The sequence below is a fragment of the Alligator mississippiensis genome, chromosome 1 (genome assembly GCF_030867095.1).
Source record: "Alligator mississippiensis isolate rAllMis1 chromosome 1, rAllMis1, whole genome shotgun sequence".
Classification (NCBI taxonomy): domain Eukaryota; kingdom Metazoa; phylum Chordata; order Crocodylia; family Alligatoridae; genus Alligator; species Alligator mississippiensis.
Window position 1 is genome coordinate 291337996 of NC_081824.1, and position 26318 is coordinate 291364313.

At 44.9% G+C, this 26318-nt stretch overlaps 1 protein-coding gene and 1 long non-coding RNA gene across 2 annotated transcripts in view; one reads left to right on the top strand and one right to left on the bottom strand.

The window, feature by feature from the left end:
- EVA1C (eva-1 homolog C) overlaps positions 1 to 5323 on the top strand; it is a 58746-nt gene extending 53423 nt beyond the window's left edge. Inside the window, exons 7-8 of the mRNA XM_019476498.2 lie at positions 1931 to 2020; positions 3261 to 5323. Of these exons, the coding sequence (XP_019332043.2) occupies positions 1931 to 2020; positions 3261 to 3646 (476 nt within the window). The 3' untranslated portion in view covers positions 3647 to 5323. The remainder of the gene's footprint in view (positions 1 to 1930; positions 2021 to 3260) is intronic.
- Positions 5324 to 10314: 4991 nt separating this feature from the next.
- On the bottom strand, positions 10315 to 17096 carry LOC109280305 (uncharacterized). The gene is made up of 3 exons (XR_009459074.1): positions 16765 to 17096; positions 12681 to 15435; positions 10315 to 12192 (listed from the first exon to the last, which is right to left on the bottom strand). It is a non-coding gene; the product is annotated as an uncharacterized LOC109280305 (long non-coding RNA).
- Between the last annotated feature and the right edge of the window lie 9222 nt (positions 17097 to 26318).

Below are 26318 nucleotides of genomic sequence, written 5' to 3' on the forward strand. Positions count from 1 at the left end.
GTGGTGCTCAATCTTTTTGTTCCCTGGGCCAGGTGACTGGTGCAGAGTGGCTCTGTGGGCTGGATCCACTCTGTGAGCCTGGTCCATTGCTCATGGGGCAGGGCCCAATCTGTCACTTGCTGGATCAGGCCCTGGTCCCACACACCATATGATAGCCGCAGCCCCACGTAGGATCAGTCCCCCAGCTTCAGCCCATCATGTGCTGGATTGGGCCCTGCTACCCTGGCCCTAGCACTGGTCTCAGCCTCACAGGTTCAGGATTGAGCCCCACCTCCCAGGCTCCAGTGTGGCACATGCAGGATTGGACCCCACTACCTGTCCCCCAGCCTGGAGTGTACAGGATCAGGCCCCGCTGCCCACCCCCAACCCTGGAGCTCACAGAACTGGGCTCTCTATCACCGACCTGTGTGCATGCAGGGCCATGTCATCTGGCCCACAGGGTTTGGAAAGTTGGTGACAGAGAAGAGGTGGCAGCATCAATTGCCACTGCTTCCCTCATCCACCAAGTTTCTGGACCCTTGAAGAGCCCCCTGTCCTGGATCACAATCTGCAGGTGGGATCTGGCCCATGGGCATGGGCTTGAGCACCCCTGATTTAGCATCACCATCATAATTTATTTTAAGTGAAATAGCTAAATTGATCTCAGCAGAGGATAGGATAAGAGCAGGTGAAAAATAATGAAATCATGTGCTAAAATAGTTGGCACTTGGTGCTGAGTGTTGTGTAAACGGTCACTAACAGAATGAATCCTCCACAGGAGAGTCCACAGGGAGTCTGAAATAAAAACTCCATTCAGGGACAAACTCTAGGACCTGCTTTTTAATAAGCTATTGTGGGCCAGATCCAGGAGTCCCTTTCTTAGGTCAAACCTCTGTAGAAACCAATGGGACATTGTCTTGAGAAAGGACTGCAAGACAAGGCTTTAAGTTTTAGAGGTGACGTCAGTAAGCTTGTAGCCAGGAGTCTTTCATGCTCCTATCAAAGGAAACTAGAAACTGAATGGATGTGGTCAGTGAAGGGTTACCTAGCTTATCAAGGTCCTTAGCATGTCAGTGACTGCCTGCCTTCTGACTGACTTCAGACTAACATGGCTAAGTACCTCTTTCTGCCTCCTAATGACCACCTGGTAGATGTGTCCAGGAGCCTACAATTCTCTATGTTCCTCAGAACTCACCCCCCTAATGTGAAGTGTAGGTCAGAGCTTCTGAATTTTCCAGATTTAAATGGGAGCTGTGCTAAAGCACAGAGAAGGCTTTTGCCTGAAACTGGATTTTCAGATCAAACAAGCTAAGCAATGTGGTTGTACATACAGCCAAAGTCACTCTGAATAAAAAAACCTGCTGCTTATACATTACCTATGTATTACCTTATACAAGACCAGGTATGACTTCAAGGACAGTGGGGTCCAGGTCCATGACCTGGGCTTTAAGCCATTCAGTAATACAAATATTAATAAGGAAGGATCAGCTTGCAACAAAAATGCTTCCTGTTTTTTCACTGATGGTCTTCTTGTGCTTCTTCTACAGCCACTTAAATTCCTTGGGAAGAAGCCATTCACAGTGGCAGTAGATCTTATGTCTTAACAGATTTCATTCGTATTTAGTAATTTATTAAACTTAGACTGGAAATAAGGAAACTGCATATAAAAGCACAATTACCTGCCAATCAATCCTTGTATTATATAGTGAATTATAACTAAGCCAATGAGTGGTTGCCAGCTGGCAATAATTTTCTCACTAACTTTAGCATCTGGTGTGCTAAACTGTTCAGCTAATGCTTGGAAAGTCCTTGCACTTATACCACTGGCTTTTGTCAGAAGTTCAGTTAGACAAAAAATAGTTCAAGAATTATTTGTAAGAAAATCATGATTTAGTAACTACATCAACCTAATGTAATCCGACTAAACTAGTCTTGCATTTTCACTTCACAGATATCAACTTTGACCCAAAAGGATCAAGGAGTCCAAAGAAAGATGGAACTATTGTTAGCAGCTCTCTGGCTACATTTGCCTACATTCGAGGTAGGACAATTTTTACATTAGAAGGGAGGGTGGTGTTTTTGTCTTTGATTATGAGTGTTGAAGGTGAGGCAATTGTAGCTTAATGGATATGCTATATTACATTTTCCATCTTGAAGGATTCCAGATTCTTTTAGAGTGGGAGAGACTCCAAGATGTGTAAAATGGGTCTTTTCAATGGAAACAATTGGATATTGAGTATATTTTAAAATCAGGCCACTAATTTAGGAGCCTACTTCAGGGCATCCTTTTTTGGAAATGTGGGTCTGCATATATTTTGTATTACACACACACAGGCCACTGAGACAATAAGAAAAAAATCTACCACGTCTTGGGTAGAACATGACAGGAGTTCTAGCTCAGCGATACTCGAAAACTGTACGTTGGAAAAACAACTGTAATATCATCAGCTGACAGAAGCCACAGAGGGAGTTTTAGAGAGGTAGACTTTAACACGGGTTTACATTTGGGTGGAATTCTGAAGCTAATGTTCTTGCTCTTGCAGACGGTGTCATGAACACTTTCAATGAACACACACTTAGGGTTTTAGTTGCATCACATTTGAAATGGGACAGGTACCACAGCACCTCCTAGTACCAGATGGGGCAGTCATTAAATACTAAATCGGAAAGAAGGGTGCTGTTTACTGAGTCATCATCATCTTTACCTGCAGCACACCTAGGCACTGCAGGGCCTTCCTCCCTGGTCTGATTCTGCTTTGCTTATGAGATTTAACAATCACAGTCATGCCTACAGATTATGGCACAGATTCTCAGCATTTGCAATTTTGCAGGTGACACATTTTGGGGGAAGGGGAAGTTGCAAAGGGCAGTGCTACTATTGTGTACAGGTTACTACAGCCCCTAAGGTGCACTGCTTGCAGCCAGAGAACGGACTCTCTTCTCGTGTCCCTTTTTTCTAGGCCACATCCACTAAAGCAGTAGGGTTTGAAAAAAGTAGCAGAGGCCCTAGTGGGTGCTTAAGTGCTAGTAAACTAGTATTAACTATATAAAACATGGCATAGTGCTATTAGGGTGTTAGTATTTTTGCACAGTAATTAAAAAAAACAACAGAATAGGCAGGTTTCAGATCCCCAGTACACATTTTATTCTCTATGGCAGAATATACCAAAAAAAGCACTGGCCTTCCCTGACATAATGCAGGGCTCTTTGGAAACAGTACCTGCATTTTGCATCTGGTCTCTGCCTTCATTTCAAGTTTGGCCTTTTGTGTTTAATTTCAGATCACCCTGAAAGAGCTGCTTTGCTGTTTGTATCCAGTGTCTGCATTGGTTTAGTCTTCACACTGTGTGCTTTGGTGGTACGAGTGTCATGCACTAATGACTTCCAAAGACTGCACAGAATCAGAACTCACTTTGAGCCGGAAAGCGATCAAGCAGATGGGAATAGTGAGAACGACGAGGAGGAAGATTCTTCAGATTCAGACTTTCCAGATGAACTCACAGGATTTTGCAGGACTCCTTACTCAGGTTATAACTCAACAGAAGCAGCGGAACTGGCTGAAAGAATAGAGCGCAGAGAACAGATAATACAAGAAATCTGGATGAACAGTGGGTTGGATATGACCCCTCCTAGAAGTATTGATCCATTTTATATTCCTAAACAATAAAACATTTTGGATTATACAAACTTTTTTTTTTGAATGTACCTTCTGTGAAGGAACATTTGTAACTATATATAATTATTTGTAAAATAAAAAGATATATATATATATATATATATATATATATAATAAAAGGGACAGTTTCAAACTCTAAATTGCAACCTATTCAGGAATAATGTCCACAAGCATTCAAAACTTGTATTTTGTTTTACCTTTTTGACTACGTGCAATTGAACTCCCATGTGTGAGTTAAAAATACACCTTTGCAGTAAGAAAAGTATAGGATAACCATATGTGTTCTGGCATTTGTGTTCTGACAAGGCTTATTGTTTAACAGGTTAATTAGTGCAGATCGGTATAACCCTTAGGAAATGCAATGTGCTTTATCAGGGAGAATTTTTTTTTTATTATCAGTGAGGCAAAAATGACAAAAAGCTACACACACATGCCTGAGGCTTTTCTGTTTCAAACCCAACATTTCATGTCAAACTGACCTTGCTAAAGGTAGGGTCAAAGTCAACTCAAAAGGTTTAGTTCATAGGAGGTGTATGCAAAGGAAACCCAGAGGTAACCAAGGTCTGCGGAAGGCCTAGAAGCTAAGGCAGAGTGAAGCCTTGTGTTTTGTAGTTAGCTACTTCCCTTTTTGGCATTGGAAGTCATTGGGAGCACATACAGAGCTAGGCTGTGATCCAACCGCAAGGGCAAGGGCAAAGCTGAGGGCAGAAGAGCTGCATCACTCAAGAATTCAAGAGTTTGAAATATGCCTGTTTTGAACCAGATTTTTTAGTTTTCTATGAGGGAAAATTTCCCCCCTAAATTTTAATTCCTGGTCATTTGAAATGTTTCCTTTGAATTTCATTGTTTTATTATAACATAAAATAATATAAAATAAACACAAACTAAAACAAACAGCTATTGGTTTATTTCAGCTTTGGAGAAACAAACGTTCTGGCAGTTTTCATTTCCAAGACAAAATTCAAGTGAAATCAGTCATTTCACAAGGCAGTTATGATTTTGCCAGATCAGCATGCTCTGAAGGCACGGGGCTCTATGCACGTTTTCTGGCTCACAGAGAGCAGGCCTTGACTTCAGAGGCAGGCCCCTTGATTTCAGTGGAACTATGGTCAGGAATAAAGTGCTCCCTACTTTACACGTATGGCCCTGACTTCAGATCTTTTTACATATGTACAACCAGCGTGTGACTGGCCCACTGGAAAAAAAAATCCACAAGTAGAGAAGGTATGCATTAGTACCTGAATGCCAAAGGGAACCAGGAGCCTTCAGTGTCAAACTGCAGTGAAAAGGATAAAAATAAAAGTATTAAAAGATACTGGTCTGGGACCAGGAGTGGATAGAAAATTTTGAAAATGGGGAGTATGGTAGAGAGCTCACTGGTGCATGATGGAAGCGATCAGCTGCAGAGACCAGAGTTCTGGGTAGTGGAGAGCTCCCCATGTGCACCATACATCGCACTTTCCTGGATCCACCCCTGCCTGGAGCATATTCATTTGTTACTTTTGTGCATCCCTGAAGTACAAGAATGAAAGAACCTTTAAATGCGTAAGAAAAAGTTAATCCCCACTTAGAATTAACAGCATGTTAAGGTGTTTTTCTAATTGAACCTTGTGACAATTTTTTAATGCAGTTTCATTTGCTAATATTAAAGGATATATGTACAGCCAACTGATTTGAGTTAAAGTTATTCTCAGCAAGGGTCTGATAAAGTTCACAGTCTTTGCCTAAAAATTGTTCACAGCCTGCTCGCGTTTGGTTTAGTTCAATCAAACAGAAAATTAAATCAGAAATTTATCTAAGCTGAAAAGGCAGTCTTCCTGCCTTTAAGTAAAATGTCTCCAATATTTGAACTACAGTCTGTAGGGATTTAGCAGAACAAAAGGAGGAAAAATGTCACTTCCTATTGGTAATACTTATGAGTTCACTGCACTGTCCCTGTGCAGACCCCGTGCATCTCTGTACAGTGAAGTAGTATGAAATCCTTTGAAAGAAGAAAAAAAAAACTATAGGGCTTGTCATTTCCTATTGTTTTAAAGTCATACCCAAGCTTGGGAAAAATTAGAAAAGAGGAAAGGAACTTGCTCAAATGACTAAGCAGCAATTGCACGCCGAACTGGAAAATCGTAACACTGATTAGTCTCCTTTTAAGGGAAGGAGCACATATTAAAGAGACACACAAAAGAATGCCATTAGCCTACTTAATTGAATATGGATGCTCCAAAATTCTGTGCACTAACATATTCACTATGCAGCACACTACATCCACAGCTTGTCTTCAGCTGGAACTAGAGAGTTTCACCACTAAAATCAGTCAGTTACTCTGATTAGTGCTGTTATGTTTACTGAATAGATTTTGGTTTGGAAACTCTTCCGGGATTTTTCTTTATCCCCTAATGGTGAAAAGCAAAAGCAAACACTTTCTCCACCCCCAGGTGGAGAAGTTTTCTGTTGACCCACCCTGTGAGTAGGTGTTGGAAACCTGCAAAGCAATTATTTCCTTTGAGTCATGGTGACAGGTGTGGCTCAATAATGTCATTCATAACAAGGAAGAGATTGTAGTACGTTTTTGAGTAGAGGGGTGCTAAGGGAATGTAGAGATGATCACATACTCCACTGTAATTTAGATGGGTTCTGTACAATGGTGTGAATAATACAGGGGTATGTAATGTATACCAGGCAGATGGACAGTTTATCTTGGCATAAATTGGCCTATAGGCTGTTATTATTGTGCCTTGCCACTTGGTAGTGCAGGAGCAGAGGGTAGTAGCCTGTTCACCTTGAGCACATGGCTACAGAGGCATAAGGTAGAAACAGATAATGCCTCAACCAGGTGTAACATACACTGCCGCAGTTTTACCCTGATTCAGGGATAATTCTCCATGGATTGAGTGAAATTACCCAGCCAGGTGTGGGTGTGAATTCAGATTGGAGAGTCCTGGACACATGCAGAGGTGCAATTCTAGCACCTGGAGAACTTTTAATCCCCCCAAGACCTCCATAGTGTAAACTAGCAGGGGTTCCTAGGCACCTGATTTCCTTCTAAGAACTTTATCAGATCTGTCCCTTTCCAAACCAAAGGCAACATCAGTTCCTGCCCTGAAGAGCCTCTGGGCTAACTGCCAGGTTGAGGGTACAAAATATATGGACAGGAGCAAAGGGATCATGGGCCACATCTTGGTAAATGGTACTACTTTGGTACCAACTTACGCAACGTTCTTGTCTGAAGGCAGAGGCCTTTTCCCTGCATATTATTCAGAAGAACAAATATTTTAATAGTCATGTGCAACTGTAACAACCATGGGAATATTTTGCTAACAACTGGAGTCACTGGGACTGCCTGCTAAGTTGCTGCCCTTTGTCTGCACAAATCTTCTGCCCAGTCAGCCCCTTTTAGCACTGTCATGCCCCATGTCTCAGAGTCATTCCTTCTCACCTCTTCTTCCCTCCTACCCTAGCCCTCACTCCGCTCTTGCTGCTTTTCCAGTTCTCAACCAACCTTTTCTTCTCAGTGTCACTTTACCTGCAGTGGTCAGGTTAGCTTTCTTGTTGGCTCCTCTGATTCCCCACCTCCACCTACATACAGCTCTAATCTTCTCCATATAAACCTCCACCAGTCTCCCCACCTTTCCTGAATAGCACTGCCAGCTTTCCCTTTCTTTCTCTTACCCATCGCATATATAATCTTTCCCCACCTTCTGAAGCAACACATTAATGTTCAAAGGATAACATCTATTTAAAGTACAAAACCTTAAGGGTAACAAGCTATAAATCTGTAGTTCTCAATCCAGGTGCCGCAGAACCCTGAGTTGAACTGAGATCCTTTCAAGGGTGCCGGAGGGTAATGCTAGCTCTGTTAAGTGTGCAAACGTGATTCACAAGCCAAACCCTGAGATTTCAAATAGGAATAATATTTAAAAACAGTCTGACCTGTTATGAGCTTCTGAGCTTTGCAACAGGATGACTCTATCATTTTTCCTAGTCAAAACACAAGTGAAAACAAAGAGGTGGCATTTTCTGAAGGTGGCATTTTTCTGTTTGAGTTTAATGAGGGGCACCTTCAGTCTAACCAGGTTGAGAACCACTGCTATAAATCAATGTTGAGGATGCTGACAGAAGTAAATGTTTCTTGCTGGCTTGGAACGGTTTAAAACAGGTATTTCAGCCATGGCATCAGTCATTGTGGTGCTGCACAGCTGGAACACTGCTGTGCTGCTGTGGCTGCTTGCAGTTGTGGTTTGCCAGCCAGGAAGTCCTGCAGGGGGCTGCAGTGACTTGGGGCTTCCCCTGCTCCTGCCAAAGGGCAGGGGAGTGGGGAATCCCAGCAGTAGGGGCCAAGGAGCTTCAGGCACCACAGGTGCCAGGGTCTCCAATCCTGATCCTTTAACCTCTCCTCTCCTTCTCACTGGAGTGGACAGCTAGAGGAGATCACAGCTGGAAAGTCCAGCAGTGGCAGGGAGGGTACCCAATGGGGGTGTGCAAAACAGGCCCTATTTGATTCAAATTTGGCCCGAATCAGGGACAGTGATTCGATTAGTTGATTTGGATCACTGTCCTCAATTCGATTCAGCCAAATCTGAATCTGAAGATTCAATGCTGGTTCAGAGAATCTGAGATTCAGTCAGACACAACTTAAAATGTTTTTTCTACATACCTCAAGGTACCAGGCACAGCTCATGAACACTGTGATACTGGGGTGCACGGAGCATCCCACAGGAGCGGGGCGGGGGGGGGGGGGGCTCTCCGCGTGCTTGGCGGCGAACCTGGAAGTGGACCAGAAATACTTCTGGTCCACTTCTGGATCCACCAGGGAGCACACTGAAGTGCCCCCCTGTGCCTCCCTGGCTCAGCAATTGGCCACGGAGGGACCCTGGGTGCCCCCCCAGACCCAGGAGGCACCAATTGCCAAGCTGGGGAAGCATGGGGGGGGCCCCCAGTGCGCTTCCCGGCGGACCCAAAAGTGGACCAGAAGTGCTTCTGGTCCACTTCCAGGTCTGCTGACAAGCACGCTGGGGAGCCCCCTGCACTCCTATAGGATACTTCATGCACCCCAGCATCGCAGCATTCACGAGCCACCTGGTACCTTGAGGTATGTAGAAAAAACATTTAAAGCTGTGTCTATGTCCGAATCGCCAAATCTTTCTGAATCTCTCTGAATCAATTCAGAGGGTTCTGATTTGATTCAGAGAGATTAAAGAGTCCCGATTTGATTCAGATTTGGAGATTTGGCCACCAAATTGGGCTGAATCTCTGCCGAATCAAATCAGGGACCGAAGCTTCGTACAGCCCTAGTACCCAAGTGCTGGAGCAGCCAGAACCAGGAAGTGGGACCTGGATGGCCAGTCTGCCAGCCAGCCTACCAGACTATCCACCCTGCTCTCCCTTCTTTCCCCCTTGGGAGGGCAATGGGCAGGGGGAGAGCAGGGAGCTGTAGGATTCTGGAGGACCTATAAAGTCCCTGTCCCTGTGAAAATATGAGAAGTGAAATACTTCATAGTAATACCTCAAGTAGGTGCTATAAGATGCTGTATTTTAGACAGCTTTAGTCACTTTTGTAACCTTTCAAATGGCTTGTACTTTTGCACAGCTGGCTCACTGAAGCATTGCCAAGGCATTGGAAATGTCTCAACTGCTACTTCTGTCACATCCTCATGGGTTTGCTAATGCGGTTTAATAAAGACTACCAGGCAATAGGGATTATTTGGGGCTCCATGAGGAGCAGGCTGTCACCCTTTTGAAAAAACAAAACATTCTAGGCAAATCATTGCTGATCCATCACATGTGCAACTTCCATTAGCACATTCAGGACCTTGCAAGAATCCTGAAGCCCAACAAGAGACCTGCATACAGGCCTGGAGAGGCCTTGGGGCTGAAAAGCCTCATGCTGAGTATTCACTGCATTTAATTCTGGATTTGTGTACTGGCGGATGAGCATGGTTTGTTCAGCTGTCTCAACACGCACGGATTTCAGCATTTCATTTTAACATGGAGAAAAATAGGACAGCATCTACTTCTTCCTTGAAGGTAGGATTAGCAGTATCATTAGTGAGATTAGAAGAATGATCTTGTGTTTAGGACAGTAGCCTGAGAGTCCTGGTTCTGCCACAGATGTCCTGTATGATGTCAGGCAAGTTGCTTTGGACATATCTACACTGCCTCTGTAGTGAGCCCAGAAGTGTTGTTTAAAATATGCTTTGCTTTCTCATTGCTACTCAGTGCACAAAGCTCCAAAACTAGGGACCACCACCAGTTTGTTGTGGTTTTGAGAACATGCCACATAGGGCACTCAAGATAGTCTGAGAGCAACTCCAGGCGTGTACTCAGGCCCTCACTGAACTGGCTGCACCGATTAATTTCTGGATTTGTCATATGCAAAGCAAGAGCAGGTAAGTGTTGAGTGCTTCTTGCAGTGGAAGACATGTCTCCCCATGTTCTCGTTCACTCACAGCAAAATGGGACTGCTTCCCTGCCTCACAGGGGTCTTATGAGGAAAAAGACATCAAATAATTTGTGAGCTGCTCAGAGGCCATATATGGAACTTATGGGCAAATCCATAGACCCCAGGTAGGTAAAAGTGCATCTGTGGACCTTATATGAAAGTGTGTTTCATTATCCACTGCAGTCTCTATGCAGCTTGTTATACTCATTGCAACTAGGGAAGATTAGATTTAATCATTTTCAAGTCACTGTGACAAGTCATAATAATGCAAGAAGCAAAATCAGATTGGGCTGATGTGGCAGAAAAAGGCAGTTTTGCCTAAGATAAGGACAAGGGGAGGAGAGGTCATTATGACAAAGGTCATAATTTCCTCCTGTTTGAGGAGAGTTTCTCTTCATTAATTGTTTACAATTTGAATGCAACTCTGCTTCATTCATTTTGTTACCTCGAAATCTTCACAGCCTGGGGAGAGTTATCAGTGGGTGTCCTGTTTGCTTCCCAGCTCCTGTGCTAGTTGTTGTTAAGTATCATACCAGTTAGTCAGCTTTGAGTTGATTGTATTTTCCTAGGTGTTTTCACTAGAAGTAAGATACAGTTACCGGATCCTTTCCCTGTCACTGAAATCATAGCTCGGCTGAACAAAGATTTAGTGTGAGAAACAACATAAGTGAGGAACAGATCTGACACCGCAACAAATGACTTACAACTTCATGGCAAACAACAGTATATACAAATTAAACAGAAACTAATCAGAACTGAGAGATTCATTGTCATTACAAAACCAGTTCAACTTTATCATTGCAGGAGCAATGTTAAAAAGCAATTGACTCTTCCTAGCTACCAGCAGGATGCATAAGTTGAGAAACAATGAGAAGCACAGCCAGTGTCTACTTTGTTTCCAGGCTAAAGGCAGGGACACAATAACGAGTGTGGCACAGGTCACGAGCAGCACCACAGGAAAGCTAACAAGATGAAGTCTCAACAGTACAATCTGTGCTGCTAAGAAGCTGCCAAAGAAGACAATATTATAAAAGGAGAGCCTGTAAGCTACTCAGCTAGTCAAATCTGAAATGCCCATGCCAAAGCATGAAGGAAGTCACAAATGAGCCCTTTTAAAACTCAGGCTTTTTATCGAAGTTCATTCATCTGTTCCACATACAACACTTGTTTGACACCAAAACCAAAAGCATGCAGCTGCACCTCTGTGGTTTTGCAAGAAGCTATTGTGATCAGCAGAGCAGTGCACAGATGCTTGAAAGGTGTCACGAAGGAGAAGACAACACAGAGGGTGTTGTACGGCAGAAAAACAGTTCCAAGGTCTCCCGCATCTTCAAGTGACAGCACCTAAAATAATTGGGAAAGTGCAGAAATGTGTGTAAGCAGGAGACGGGGAGCAAAGAGAGGCAGGTCTGGAAACCATTCAACTGATTTTGGTTGAGACAGTGAAGCTTGCAAACAAAACACCCAGAACCCTTGTAATATGACCTCTCCCTCTATCACATGGCTGCACAGAGCTGCACTGGGAAAAACCCTGTTCAGTTGCATGGTGAAAAGAATTGTGCAATACTTGTGAAGCCAAAGCCTAACATGGAATTTCTTGGGCTCCCAAAGGCCTCATGCAAAGTGCTCTAAAGTCAGCGGTAGTCTGCCCGGTGCCTTTAATCCTTAAGGGGCTTTACTGAGGCAACAGTTATATTCCTATGCAGAACGGTTGGCAGAGGTGATACCTTTTATTAGATCAACTAAATAGTGGCAAGCTTTCAGGCTCACTCATCCTTCCTCAGGCAAAGGAGAATGCACCGATTGTAACATTTCTCCCAGGTGGAAATGAAACTTCATATTGCACAGGAGGAGAATAAAAAGATGTTATAGGTTCCCCTGGGTGGAAAAGTTAATTTTATGCAAATTAGGCTAAAAAAAAATTTCAAGCAGTCTGTTTACCTCCAAGTTGTTTGATGGCAAGCTGGGTGTTGGATTTTTTCTTGCTTCTTGATAAGAAGTTTCTTCCTTCCTGTTCTTGTATCCCTGAAACATGTAGTTATATTCCTGGTATTGTCCCACTGAACAGAATTCAGCTTTGTGGCACTTGTGCTTTTGGAACCTAACTCAGAATACAAAAATTATTTCCTGAAGCTTTGCAAACATTAAACAGGCCCAGTGTGTTTAAGGAATGAAATATATGACATGACTTAAGATTCCAATAAATACAGATAAATATATTTGCCTGCACCACTATCCTAATACACACACCTTCCGTAGGTGTGTGAAAATAGGATGGCCGCCCCTTCAAATACATACTCCTGTCCATATGGAATGCACACATCCATTCAGTTCTAATAACCCCAAGTATATTTGAACGATTGCATATTTGGATGCCCATATACCTGTGGCTTCTAGAGTTTAATGCTTGGGTAATACTCAAGATAATCGCATGTCAGAATATGTGGAATTTGGCACGTGCAAAGCAACACAAAAGAACTCATTTGCACAAGTTTTATTTTAGTTCAGTAAAGTTGTAGCTTAAAGAAAACTTTTGGAGCAACCAGTCTCTGGGACATGCCGCCCATCAAAACTGTCTAATGTGCATACCTTCATTTTGGTGGCTTCCGAGTTGGAAGAAGGGGTGAAGATGGACTCTAAGTGGGTGGGTTCCTAGTGGGAAAAAAGGAAGGCACCATAGGGATTCACTATAAGGAACAATCCAGATGGCCCAACTGCTTGGCTACATCTACACTGCAACTAGATGTGTGACTGCAGCATGTACATATATACCATAGCTAGTTTGAAGCTACCTAGCTAGCTATGCTGTCTCTAATTGTTGCTATCATACCTCCAACTGCAACATGTGTTGCCTTAGGGTCTGAAGTCCTCTATTCTCCCAGGACAGAGCCCACTGTGGCACTCCCTTACTCTATGGGAAACAAGGCAGTTCCTTAGGGAACAAACAATTACTGAGCTATCAGGGCCAAAGATAATACTGAACCTCATTATGAATTAAGACAAAATTACCTTTCCAGTGCCACGGTAGGACAACACCTTCAATTCAAGTCCATGGACTCAAATAGGTTATGCAGATTACCTAATAGGGAAGAATCATACCCTAGCAACGCAAGTTCAGACATTCAAAAGACCTAAAATACAGATTATTATTCAACATAATCGCTCAGATCAGCTGAGTTATGTAAATAATTCCATTTTCCCTCTGTGTTTTTCTTCTCAAACTCAGGTCAACTACATTCATTGACCTCCTAGTTGTTACAAAGAGCATTACAATTTCTCAGATATTGTTCCTAAGTCCTGTACTGAGTCATTGGTATTATTTGGATTTTCTTTTGAAGATCTAATAAATGCAGAAGTAACAGTTCTTTCGCTGAATGGGACAGACAGACAAAGCCAAGCCTAGGGGTGTGTGGGGCCCGGGGCATATCAGCCTGTGGGAAGTTGAGGTGGGGGATGACAAGTGGCTGGACTGCGAAGGGGGTGAAGGCAAGTGGCTAAAACGCAGAGCCAGTGGCACACAATGGCCGTGGCAGGGCCCCCCAAAGTGAGGGGCCCGGGGCAGCTGCCCTACTCGCCCACCCCTAGGGAGGGCCTTGCAGCCAGACATTGTGAGAAGAGACAGAGGAAATGAAAGTGCATCAAAACCAAAAGTGCTCACTGCTATATGGAAAACTGTGGGGAGTGGAAGGAGGAGAAATGGGGTGGGGGGGGGAGGGGGAATGGGACAGACTTAAAATTTACAGGTTATGTTTCAAAGAAAAAAAATCACACCAATCCATCACAACACACTATTTAAAAAAACATTTAATGGATGACCTGAAAGTGGTCAGATGAGTAGCATTTCTGTACTGCTCATTTGAAGAAAACTCATAAACCTTCCAAAATTTCTAACTGCAACATTTAAAGTAATTATATTTCTTATTAGTCACCCCCTATTGAAAGGTATTCTCAGAAACATAATCCTTAGGATAAAAAATAATTGCTAGGGTTTTTTACGGAAGTGCCAAATTTCCTATTTTTGCTATAAACTTCCTCTTTTTAAATCCAAAACAGTTTAACTGCTGTACAGGGTGTACTTGTTCCTGTATAATGTGAGAACAAGAAAAGACCTAGAATCAGGCAGACAGTTGCCCTGTTGTCAAGACACAGTAACTTCACACATTAATTTGGTTCAACATTACCAACAGAGCGGTTTGTTCGTGAAGTTTTACACCATTTATAATACCATCCAGCACGTTGAAAGCTGAGGTCAGAACAGGCAGACATCATTCTGGAATACACATCTTCAGTCATTGCTGCTGGAGATTCTCTCTTTTGTTAATATATGTCCTGCATTAAAGCGCAACATTTTGTGGAGGTGCTAATAATACACCTCTAAATATATGGTGCCTAATTCTCTTCTCATTTTCACCGTTGTTAATCAGAAGCAAGTCTATTGAAGTCCCTGGAGTTACGTTAGTATATACCTAATAAGAGAGAAGCATCAAATCTTTGTTTACATCCTCTTTCTGATTTGGGGGGAATTATTGTTCATTCAGTTCAGAGGGTGGGGAGTTCCTGAAATACTGTATGTGAAATATAGAAGATAAAAAGGTGTTTTTGGTTCCTTCTGAGTTATTTGTATCCGTGTGCAGCTCTCTCATGCTCTGCACGTTTCTACCCAATTCATACCTTTGAAGTCAAGTACCACATTCAAAGTCTTCAGGCCAGAAATTTGGCTGGATTTCTCTTCAGAGCTAGTTAATCCTATCTTAATTGAAGAGCTGGACAAGGTTTCACCACCTCCTTTCAGATTAAATTGCTGTCTTTAAACTGCTTCAAGCTTGTGCTTGCTCAGTGAAAAAGGAACTAAGAACAAGAATCAATTAAAGGCCCTCCACACCTTCCCAACTCCTTTCCATGCATCAGTGCAGAGTATATTTTCATTAGGTCTCCAGGCAAACCTATAGTTAAACTCTTCAGTTTTTGAGGGGGGAAACAGCAAAAATGACAGGGGAAGCTGACACAACGGAAGGCCCCAAAATCATTACCTGTATTCAAACTGTACATTAAAATATTAGATTTATCTTTTTTGCTTAGCTTCCTACCTGCCAACGTAACAGCGGGGAGAGATCAAACAAAAAATTTAAAAAAATCAAGTAAAATAAAAAAAAGAAAATGTGATTGTTTAAAAAAAAATCACAAAATGGAAAGGTCAGCACAGGTTTATTGCCTGAAGCTACTTACTCATCTTAAATGCGGATTATGACTCAACAGGATCCGTTTCAAATCCTAAGATTATTCAATTTCACTTGCAATACTTGTTTGAACAAAAACAATTTCAATATTCCTTTGCAAAAAATGCCTGCAGAAACCCAGAAGGAATAAAAAATTTAGTAATAAAGAAAAATAAAATGTTTATTCAAATTCAGCAAATATAGGGGTTGTGGTAATATCTGATTGAGTGCTTAAGAGCAGTTATTTTTTAAATCTCTCCAACAGTTAATTTTGCAGAGATCTGTGTTTTATTTTAGTGCTCTTCCCTGTAAGCTTATGCAATTTGGTCATAAAAAATAAGTCCAGTAGTAGATCTCCAAATACCTGTTACCATTAACAACACAAAGCAGCATCAATTCTCTTGGCTTCTTTCCAGCTAAATAAAAAGAAACTAGAAGTCACTAGAATAATGCTGCTATTGTATCCATGTACTTTGTACAGTCAGTATTTTTAAGATCTGCAATACAATATAGTTTCTACAGTGTGTTTTATTTCATATTGTATGCCATAAGCCCAATGACTTTTTGCTTTTTATTTAAACAATTCACTGATAGAATATTGTAAACCACAGACTCAAAGGCATAATTTCAAGTGCTCTGTGGGGATTTAGCCTACAATGGTAATTAAAAAGTCTCTGGTTAAGTTTTCAATGATACACCTCTCAATTGGACATGGAAATATAATAAAACTTCTTAGACTCCTTTGATCAGTGTGCCAACAGTAATGAGAACTCCAAGGAGAAAGGACACTAGTGATATTAAAAGACAATAAAATGGTACCACATCCTAGTTTCTTTCTCCGTTGTAGACTTTCAGTTATCAAAGAAATTAGTAGAAGAATTATAAGCCTTGTAACAACGACTTCAGTTACTCATAGTCCTCAAAGCCTATAGAAAACAACTATTCAAAATAATGTTAACCTAAGATGAAAGCTCTTTTTTAAAGAATGGATTCATTTGGATACTTTCAGCCTTCCATTAAGAGTGATCCAAAACATCTGGGAAACTTCATGCCAAGGTCACTGATCTCAATGCATTTATAACAGACCAAACTAAAAAGTCAGGAGGAACAGGCAAGTAACTATCCCTCTGAGGAATTAGAATACATATATACTGTCTGTCTGGCATGGCTTCATGTTAAGTTGTTTTGGATACACAGTACATTGCGCTTAAATCTTTTGATAATTTTCAGAGCATTTTAAAACATCTTCTCTAATGGGGCTGCAATTAATTTGTTTCCCCACCCCCCGCCCCCATGCAAAAAGCATAAATTGGAACAGAACAAAAAGGTAATTCCAATCTTTCTCCCAAAAGATTGTATATGTGATGCTGTTATACAAAGGAAACTAAATTTGCCTGCAATGACAGAGTGAATTATTCATATACAAGTTGAATCATTTGAATGTTTAGAAAACTTACTTCAGGCTAAATTGTCCAAACAAGGAAAATGACAGACTTATGACAGAATTTATGTCATGGAGTATGAGCATTCCCAATTCATCCTGCCTTCTGATGGTATTGGTGCTAAGGAATAAAATATAGATATTTTAAACTCAGAGCACTCCTGCACCTTCTTTGACCTCTACAACTGGGTAATAGCTTCTAAATAGCTATAAAAGATTCACATATGCACCCAAAGAAACAGCAGATTAGCAATTCTTTTATAACTGACTCCATTTTCTTGCAATGTAAAACTAATTTCCAAATTGTTTTTATAAGAATGAAAAGGCAAGGTATTTTATCTTTTGCAAGTTAAAGACCATACAGTAAACCTACATCTTTTAGTGTTCAATTGAACTCTGTGCTCAAGGCTACCCCCTACCATAAGTGCAAAATTCCTTGAATTTTTTTAATTAATACTATGATGATCAACATAGTCAAGCAATTAACAATGCATGAAGCATCCCAAAGTAACATCACATTCCAACTATGTGAGCTCAATGAGCATTTAAGTGTAGCTTGATCAAAGTTTTCCACTTACAATTATACAATCGAAACACTTAAAATCTCCATGACAATGTAAAAATATATGGAAAACACCTTCTCTCTCACATGCACCCTGCAATTATTCAGAGAACTAAGAGACTTGCGCTGACAGTTCCCAGATTTGCATGTCTGGACAGCGGCAGCCAAATTTTTAAGCGGGGGCCACTGAGCCTGGAATTCATTTCCTTCTTGTTCCAATAGATCTCAAATTTGTTTACCTTCAGAATATGTTGCAATGCCAAGGAGCTGGTTAAGTGGGTAGGTTATTGCAGGTCACGACATTTATAGTTGTTATTGTGTCAACTGTTCCCATTATAGATTAGTATCCATGTAGGTAGGATTTGGAAAAAAACCTGACATTTAGTATTTACTGTGGCCCAAATATCAAACATGGGTATGTATATATTTAGACCCTGGCCTCAGTTTCAGAGGCACGGATCAGTCTTAGCTCCCATTAAATTTAATGCAATGGACTTAAGCCCGGTTTACAAAGTTGTATGGTTTAAATTAGGGGTGTCAAATTCCTAAGGCCCTGTGGGCTAAATCTGGACTGCAGGGCTTTTGGCACAGGCCCTTCTGTGTGGGCACCAGTAGCCAACGTGTTCATTCTGCCTCTCCTCAACCCCCAGAGCTGCAGGTCGAGCTACCTGTCAGCACGGACAGTGCCAGAGTGTGAATTTAGCTGATTTTAGCTGCTAGAAGCAACTGAAAACATTAAACTGAGCAGTGATGTTGGCCTGAGTGCTTGCTACACTGACACTGCAGCTCTGGCAGCCACGGTTATGGGGTTAAGCTACAGTGGTGTTAACTCATTGGCTGCTGGCAGCTATGGCAAAAAGCCCAGATGGCAAGATGACCCACCTCTGGTGAGTGGATCTGACTCTCAGGCTGTATGTCTGATAGTCCTCAAATAGCCCTCAAATAGCACCCTAAGAGCCCCTCAAAACAATCTCTTATTTCTCCCCTGACCCCTTCTTCCTCCAATACAGCAGCTCCCAAACTGTGGCACATGTACCACCAGTGGTATGCAGATGACCTGGAAGTGATGTGTGGAAAGCCGGGGGCAGGGGAGGGGTGCACACACCCAGAGCCCAGCAGCAGCCTGCTGCACAAAGCCAGGAACAAAGCACTGCATGTGTAGCAGCACCTAGTAGGTAAGTGTGGTGGGGGAAAAGGCAAGGGAAGATCAAAGCCCCCATGATGAGGGAGGTAGGGGGGCAGAGGCAGGGCCTGGCATGAAAGCAGCCCTGGGGTGGGTGGTGGGATGGTCAGAGCCTGGGAGTCTTATCCAGGGGCTGGGGGCACACCCAGGGGGAGGCGTGTGGGCTACGGCTGTGCAAAATTTTGGCAGTCTTTTCTTTTTGGAGGTGTTTCAGGCCATTTTGGCGCCCAAAACACCGAATCCGAATAGAAATGGAAGGCTCCAAAATAGCTCTGAAATGAATCGGAATGCGCCAAAATGTTTTGGAGAATTTATGAGTTTTGGAGCCGGATTTACAGGGAAACAAAAACTAAGAAGAGGGAGGAGGAAGAGGGCAGGAAGAATTGCTCTGATATTGATGTGTAGCTCCCAGTTCGATTCCTCAGCTCTCTGATTGCTTCTCCCCACTCTCTGATCATTTCCCCAGCTCTTCCCAGGGGGGCGCGAGCCCCAGGATCTGTGCATGGGGTTACAGCTGGCTGCCACAGTCACTTGGCGCAGCCTGTGCTGAGTGCCAGGAAGACTGCAGTTGGTGCTGCTGCTGGCCCCAGCTGGCAGCAGCAGCCTGCTGAAACTCAGTGCGCAGGTCCATGGCTGCCACACAGGAGCTAAGGTGGGATGATCCCCGCTGCCTCCCGCTGCATGAGGGGGCTCTGCCACGAGCCCTCAGAGGCCCCAATCACCGCTGCTGTAGCCGGTGAGTGCAGAGCTTTTCTTTTTTTCTTTTTATTAAAGTGTCAGGAGGCTGGGCCAGGTGGGGGATGGGGCCAGGCAAGGCAGCCAGAGGACGCTGTGCAGCCAGCATCAAAACTCCAAAACAGATTCAGCCGAATCAAAACGGGACAATGATCTGAAACACCAAAATGAATCACTGTCCCTCCAAAATGCCGAATCCAAAAACAAAATGAAATAGCCATTTTGCACAGCCCTAGGGCACATGCCCCCCAGATCTGTGTGGGGGGTAGAGGCAGGCTGCCGCTGCATGCTGGGCTCTGCACCACACTGCTGCTGGCCCAGAAGACTTGCACAATGCCATGTATCTGCCACATGCTGGCTACACTGCGTCCTTTGTCCGCCCAGTGGCAGCAGGCACATGGTGTCCCATGCAGCTCTGGAGGCAGCTGTAGTATGGTGCAGAGTGCAGTGGCAGCTCACTGCTCCCCAGGGGCTCTCTCCCCTTGGGCCGGTTTTCCCCGACCCCATGGCAGGGCTGGCACAAAGGTGGCCTGGGCCTCTGCCTCAGTGGGGGGAGCTGCAGGAGATGCCCCCATGGCTGCCCTGCCTGGTCCCATCCCCCACCCGGCCCAGCCTCCTGGCACTTGAATAGAAAGAAAAAAAGCCCCGCACTCACCAGCTACAGCAGCAGTGATCGGAGCCTCTGAGGGCTCATGGCAGAGCCCTCCCACGCAGCGCGGGACAGCGAGAATCACACCCCCCCCCGGCCCAGCTCTCATGTGGCAGCCATGGATCTGCGCACTGGGTTTCAGCAGGCTGCTGCTGCCAGCTGGGGCCAGCGGCGGCACCACAGTCTTCCTGGTGCTTGGCCTGGGCTGCGCCAAGTGACTGCCGTTGGCCAAATTTTTAAATTTTAGCTGTTTTATATGGCTATTGTAACGGATAAAACAATGCTTTATGATTACTAAAGAATCTGATGTTTTTTAAATACATAGTCTGTTACCTACGTGTATGAAAAATTTGCAGGTGGTACTTAAGGCTGTATGATTGTAAATTGGTTGTACACAATCTGTCAGTTTGGGAACTGCTGCTCTAATACATTTCCTGCAGAATCTACTAAAGATCTACAGGAAAAGAGCATTTTAAGGATGCCTGCAGAAGTGTATTAAGGCTAGCAAGGAACAGAAGTGGGGGGCAACACAGGAGGGAGTTGTACCTCATAGGCGCAACCACTGAAAAAATTAATCCAATTAACTTAAATTCTCTCTCACCCTCTCCTATATTTAGAAAATCCGACAAATTTATTTTGACACAGAAAGCCATTGATAGGGTAATTTTCAATAATTAAATGTTCTGGTCTTAGCACCATACTATTTTTTTTTATATCAAACAAAAAATGGATCAAGAAATCAAGTATGTGTGATTTTTATTACTAAATATGTTGCTATAGTAAAAGTAATCAATTATTTTTTGTAAATATAGATAGGAATGCACTTTTAGATTCCTCAATAAAGAAATTATATCATGGAGATTACTATTTGTTTTAAAATGCATTCTAAGTCAAGAAAAAGGGCAAGAGATTTACTTTTTATTTTTAGTTAAAACAGAGAAAAGCATAGCTCTCAAGTAGTCACCTGACAACTAAATGTGTCAGAACCAAATGATCTACCTCATGTTCCTACTAACCTTTTAAATGTGATTCCAATCAAATAAGCTCTGGTTCTAGGCACTGGATCTTAGTAAAGGGAATCCAAAATAGGTTTTATTTCTCCTTTTCTTTTTTAGCTTGTGACAACATCTTAGGTTCTGATGAATACCTCTATTCATAGGGTGTGATAATTCAGATTCGCCTGTCCAGTTCATTTCAAATAAACTAGAAAAAAAAATCTCTTGAACACTGCCTGAATGCTATTAACTTTGAGAATTATGATAAGGACTTACATGTGGGCGACTGGTGCCACCTGAGTCAGAGGAGGCACATGCACATGCCCCTGCCCAGCGGCCAGTCAGGGACAGGGAAGGTCCCTGCCGCGGCCAATCTCGCCAACCTGGGGGGGGAGGGGAAGGTCCCCCCTGCGGACGATCTCACTGACCCGGGGGGTGGGGGGAAGATCTCCAGCAGCTGATCTCGCTAAGCGGGGGATCCAGCAGCACTCCTGGAAGTGTCAGCAGCGCTTCATCTGGTGTCCCCATACGCCAGTCAGCGCTCACAGGGGGGGCACTGGCGCTCCCACCTGCCCCCCTTGCCCATTGCCTAAGCGGGGAGCGCTGCCAGTCATGGGGTGCACCATCGCTCGCTGCTGGACTTACATGTGGACTTTTTACAGTTTGTGGGTAGTAGCATAACCTATTACCATACAAGGGTGGGGACAAGTCGTACCCCGCAGCTTCCCACCTCGGCCCCAGCTGGTGGTCCCTTCCCTTGCACCACTGAGGCCTGAACCCAGAGGAAACCCACGGTTCCAGCCTCCACCCAGACAGAGCCCCTGGCACCAGGATGTGGGGGTTGCCTGGAATGACTGCCAGCAACTGGGAATGGGAGCAAAGTCACCCCCACCTGTGGTGTATGCTCCTTAGTGAGGTCCCTGGAGTCCCAGGTGGCTGAGCTTCAGGCCGATGTAGGCAGACTTTGTGCCATCAGGGCCCATGAGCAGAAGACTGATGACTACAGCCATGCTCGTCTCCTGAAGAATGAAGAAGAGAAGAGGAGAAAGTGGCCAACAAGGCTGGCCAAAAAGACCCACCTGGAGCTACCTGGTAGAAGCTGTCTCAGGTTTCAGGACATGCAGGGCTAAGGCTACCCCTCCCCTGACATTGCACAATAGGTACGCTCACCTCATCATGTATGAGGAGGCTCTGATGGAGACGTCGGAGAAGGTGGGTAGTCAGTAAACTGCCACCCCCAAGAGGAGACACAGGGTGGTGGTAGGAGACCCCTTGGTGGGGTACCGAGGGACCCATCTGCCATCTGGACCCCCTAGCCTGTGAGGTCTGCTACATCCCTGGGGCCCGCATCCAGGATGTTGCAGAGAGGATCCCTAAGCTCATCCGGCCCTCTGACCACTACCCCATGCTCCTCATCCACATGGGCACGAATGACAGCCAGGAGAAATCTGGACTGGGCCATGAGTTTCAACAGGGCTCTGGGGGCTGGGCTCAAGGGGTCAGAGTAGTCTTTCACTCTGTGCTCCTAGTTGCAGGCCATAGACCTAGGAGAGAAGGATGTGTCAAAGAAGTGAACCAACGACTCTGGTGGTGGTGCTACCAAGAGGGCTTCAGTTTCTTCAACCACAGCACACACTTTTGGGAGAAAGGACTCCTGGGAAGGGACAGCATTCCCCTCGTGCGGAGAGGTAAGTCCCTTTTCTTGGCCAGGATGGCCGAACTTTTAGATAGGGCTTTAAACTAAGATCACTGGGGGACGGGGGAAACGCTGACTAGAGCATGCCCAGGGACCGGCGCACAAGAAAGCTGCGAAGCTGGGGCCACTAGGAGAGCCACTCTTGCAAGAGCTAAGGGAATGGTTCTCCCTTACTGTGACAGGAAATTGAGGGTCTCAATTGGAGGACTTAGGTGCCTGTACACTAATGCCAGGAGCATGGGGAACAAGCAGGAAGAACTAGCCCTCCTACTCGCCTGGGCATTACGATCTAGTAGTGATTACGGAGACCTGGTGGGTCTCCTTACTTGATGGGAACATAGCCACCCTGGACAGAAGGGACTGAGTGGGGAAGAAAGGTGGAGGTGTAGGTCTCTATGTGAGAGAGCAGTACACCTTGCTGGAAGCCAACATTGACTCCAAAGCAGAATGGCTCAAAACCCTCTGGGTCAAACTATGGGAGGACTGCAGTGAGAGACCTAACTGTAGATGTATACTACAGACAACCAAACCGGGGGGGGGGGGCTCAATCTGGAGTTCTCTAGAGAACTGGTAGAGGCCACAAGCACATGGGACATGGTCATCATGGGAAACTTCAATTACCCAGACATCTCTTGGGAGGAACACTCAGCTAAGTCAGATTGCTTGCGTTGCTTCCTGACCTGTATTGAAGAGCTCTACCTGACTCAGGAAGTGCAGGAGACAATTTGGTGAGCAATTTGAATATAGAGCCTGGGCGATGGCAACCATGAAACCATCACATTCACTGTCCCTTACAAGGCAGGCAAATCAGCTAGCAGGGTTGAAGTTTTGGACTTCAAAAAAGCGAATTTCAACAGGCTCAGGGCAATAGTAGGGGAAGCACTGAGGGACCAGGGACCGAAGGTGAAAGGAGTGCATGAAGAGCAGTCGTTCCCCAAGGATACGATCCTCGAAGCCCAGAAGAAGTCAATTCCCATGTGGAGGAAAAGTAGCAGAAGGGCTGGTAAGCCTTCTTGGCTTACCAGGGATATTGTGGTCCTCTTGACAAAGCAGAAAGAGGCATACAAACAATGGAAGCCTGGGACAGTCCTCAAGGAGGACTATACAACAACAGCCCACACTTGCAGGGAGAAGATTAGAAAGGCTAAGGCGGTGACTGAATTTAAACTAGCAACAGAAATCAAGGACAATAAGAAGTCCTTCTTTAGGTATGTAGAGAACAGGAGGAAAACAAATGGAAGCATTGGGCCATTGCTTAACAGCTCAGGACAGCTGGTTACCAACACTCAGGAGAAACCTGAACTCCTGAATGACTACTTTGCTTTGGTATTTCACCAGACCAAGGGGAAAGTCATACTAGATAAGGTTCAGAATGGGCATGTTGGGAATGACTGCCTTTGTACTGTTGACATGGAATTGGTGTATGATCAGTTAGAAAAGTTAGATGTTTATCGGGCAGCAGACCTGGATGAACTTCATCTGAGAGTGCTGAAGGAGCTGGCTGAAGTCATTGCAGGACCTGGGCAACTATAGGCCAATTCGCCTAACTTCTATCCCAAGGAAAATCCTGGAAAAAAATCATCAAGGAGTCTACGTGCAATATGCTTGCAGAAGATAGGATTCTGAATGACTGCTAGCATGGCTTCATTGCGGGCAGGTCTTGTCTTATCAATCTTAACTCCTTCTATGACCAAGTAACTCGCCACCTGGATAAGAGAAAGGAGTTCGACACTGTATACCTAGACTTCCAAAAGGCCTTTGATCTGGTATCCCACAATGTTCTCACTGGAAAATTGGACGATTGCAGGCTTACCTGCTTGACAGTTAGGTGGGTAGGAAGCTGGCTGAGGAGTAGGACCCACAGAGTTCTGATGAACGGATCTGTGTTGCCCTGGTGAGAAGTGGCCAGTGGTGTCCCTCAGTGGTCCATGCTTGGTCTAGTGCTTTTTAACTTCTTTATCAATGATTTGGGTGTGGGGGTGAAGAGCTCACTAGCCAAGTTCGCAGACGACACCAAGTTATGGGGGAGTGTGGTCACACTTGAAAATAAGCTGCAGATACAGGCAGACCTAGACAGGCTGGCAAGTTGCACGGATTAGAACCAGGTGAAGTTCAACACTGAGAAATGTAAAGTGCTCCATCTGGGGACGAACAATCCCTAATATGCCAGTGGTGCCAAACTGACTAGCACCATGACTGAAAGGGACCTAGGGGTAATAATAGACCATAGTATGAACTTGAGCTGTCAGTGCAATGCTACAGCCAGCAGGTCAAACAATACCCTGGCATGCATCAACCAATGCATCTCAAGCAAAACCAAGCAAGTGATTCTTCAGCTTTACTCAGCATTGGTGAGACCACAGCTGGAGTACTGTGTCCAGTTCTGGGCACCACACTTCAACAAGGACATGGAAAAGCTTGAGAGTCCAGAGAAGAGCCACCTGTATGATCAGGGACTTGTACGGCAAGTCATATGAGAAAAGGCCGAGGGACTTGGGTCTCTTCAGTCTAAAAAAAAGAAGGTGGAGAGGGGACTTGATAGCAGCTTACCACTATAAATCAGGGGAATACCATCAAGGGTTCAGCGAACAACTGTTCACCAGGGCACCCTTGGGAAAAACCAGGAGTAACAGCTACAAACTCCTGAAAGACCGTTTCAGGCTTAACACTAGGAAAAACTTTGTCACAGGCTGTCCAGACTGTGGAATAAGCTTCCTCCAGTTGTGCAATCACCTTCCCTGGAAATCTTCGAGAGAAAACTGGACGGTCACCTTGCTGGGGTCCCCCTCTCCCGGTGGGGGCCGGGGGGGCAGGAGGAGCAGGCTCTGAGCTAACATTGGGGGGGGGGGGGAAGAGAGGAGTGTAACTGGGCCCTGGGGGGGAGGAGGACTGAGCCTGAGGACAAGCTGGCCCGCCACAGCGGGGGAGAAGGGCAGCAGGCCCAGCCCAACGTGGCAGTGGCTGAGGGAGGACAGGAGAGGAGCGGGCCTCCTCCCTCCCTTGGGCCCAGTCCCAATCCTCCCCCCGCCGCCATGTTGGCCCCAAGCCCACTCCTCCTGTCCTCCCCAACGCTAGGTCAGTCCAGGACCGCTGCTCCCCCCGCCATGGTGGCCCAGCTTCTCCCTAGCCTCGATCCTTCCCTGTATCAGGCCTGGGCCCACTCCTCCCCTTCCCCCACCACCACCATGGGGGGGGTGAGGAGGAGTGGGCCTCCTGCCCCACGTCGGGCCTGGTTCCACTCCTTCCCCATCTCCCCCATGTTGGCAACTCCCCCGCTTCTCCCATCTTCCTGCCGCCACCAGTTTCAGCCCAGGCACACTGCTCCCCACCCTCCCCACAGTGGCCCAGCTTTTCTCCATCCTTGGGCCCAGTCCTCCTCCACATTGGGCCTGGGCCCGGGCCTGCTCCTCCCCTCCCCCCAGCTGCTGCGGCAGGGAGCAGGGAAACAGGCCCAGACCCCAAGCAGCAGGAGGGAAGGGGGGAGTGGGCCCAGATGGGGTGGGGCCCAGGACTCCATCCCAGTCATTCTTGATGGGCAATTGGCTAGTTTTAACATAATAACGTTGAAAGAAAAAAAAAGATATAATTGTTATAAAATTTTGAACAAGGAATTGTTATCTGGCTTCCAGTCTTACATGTACATTATATTTCAAAACCCCCACCTCCACAGAGTTATTTTCATTATCTCATTCTCACTTAGTAGTAATGTTTACCTTTTAATTTGGATTTCTGTCAGCCTATACATAAAAA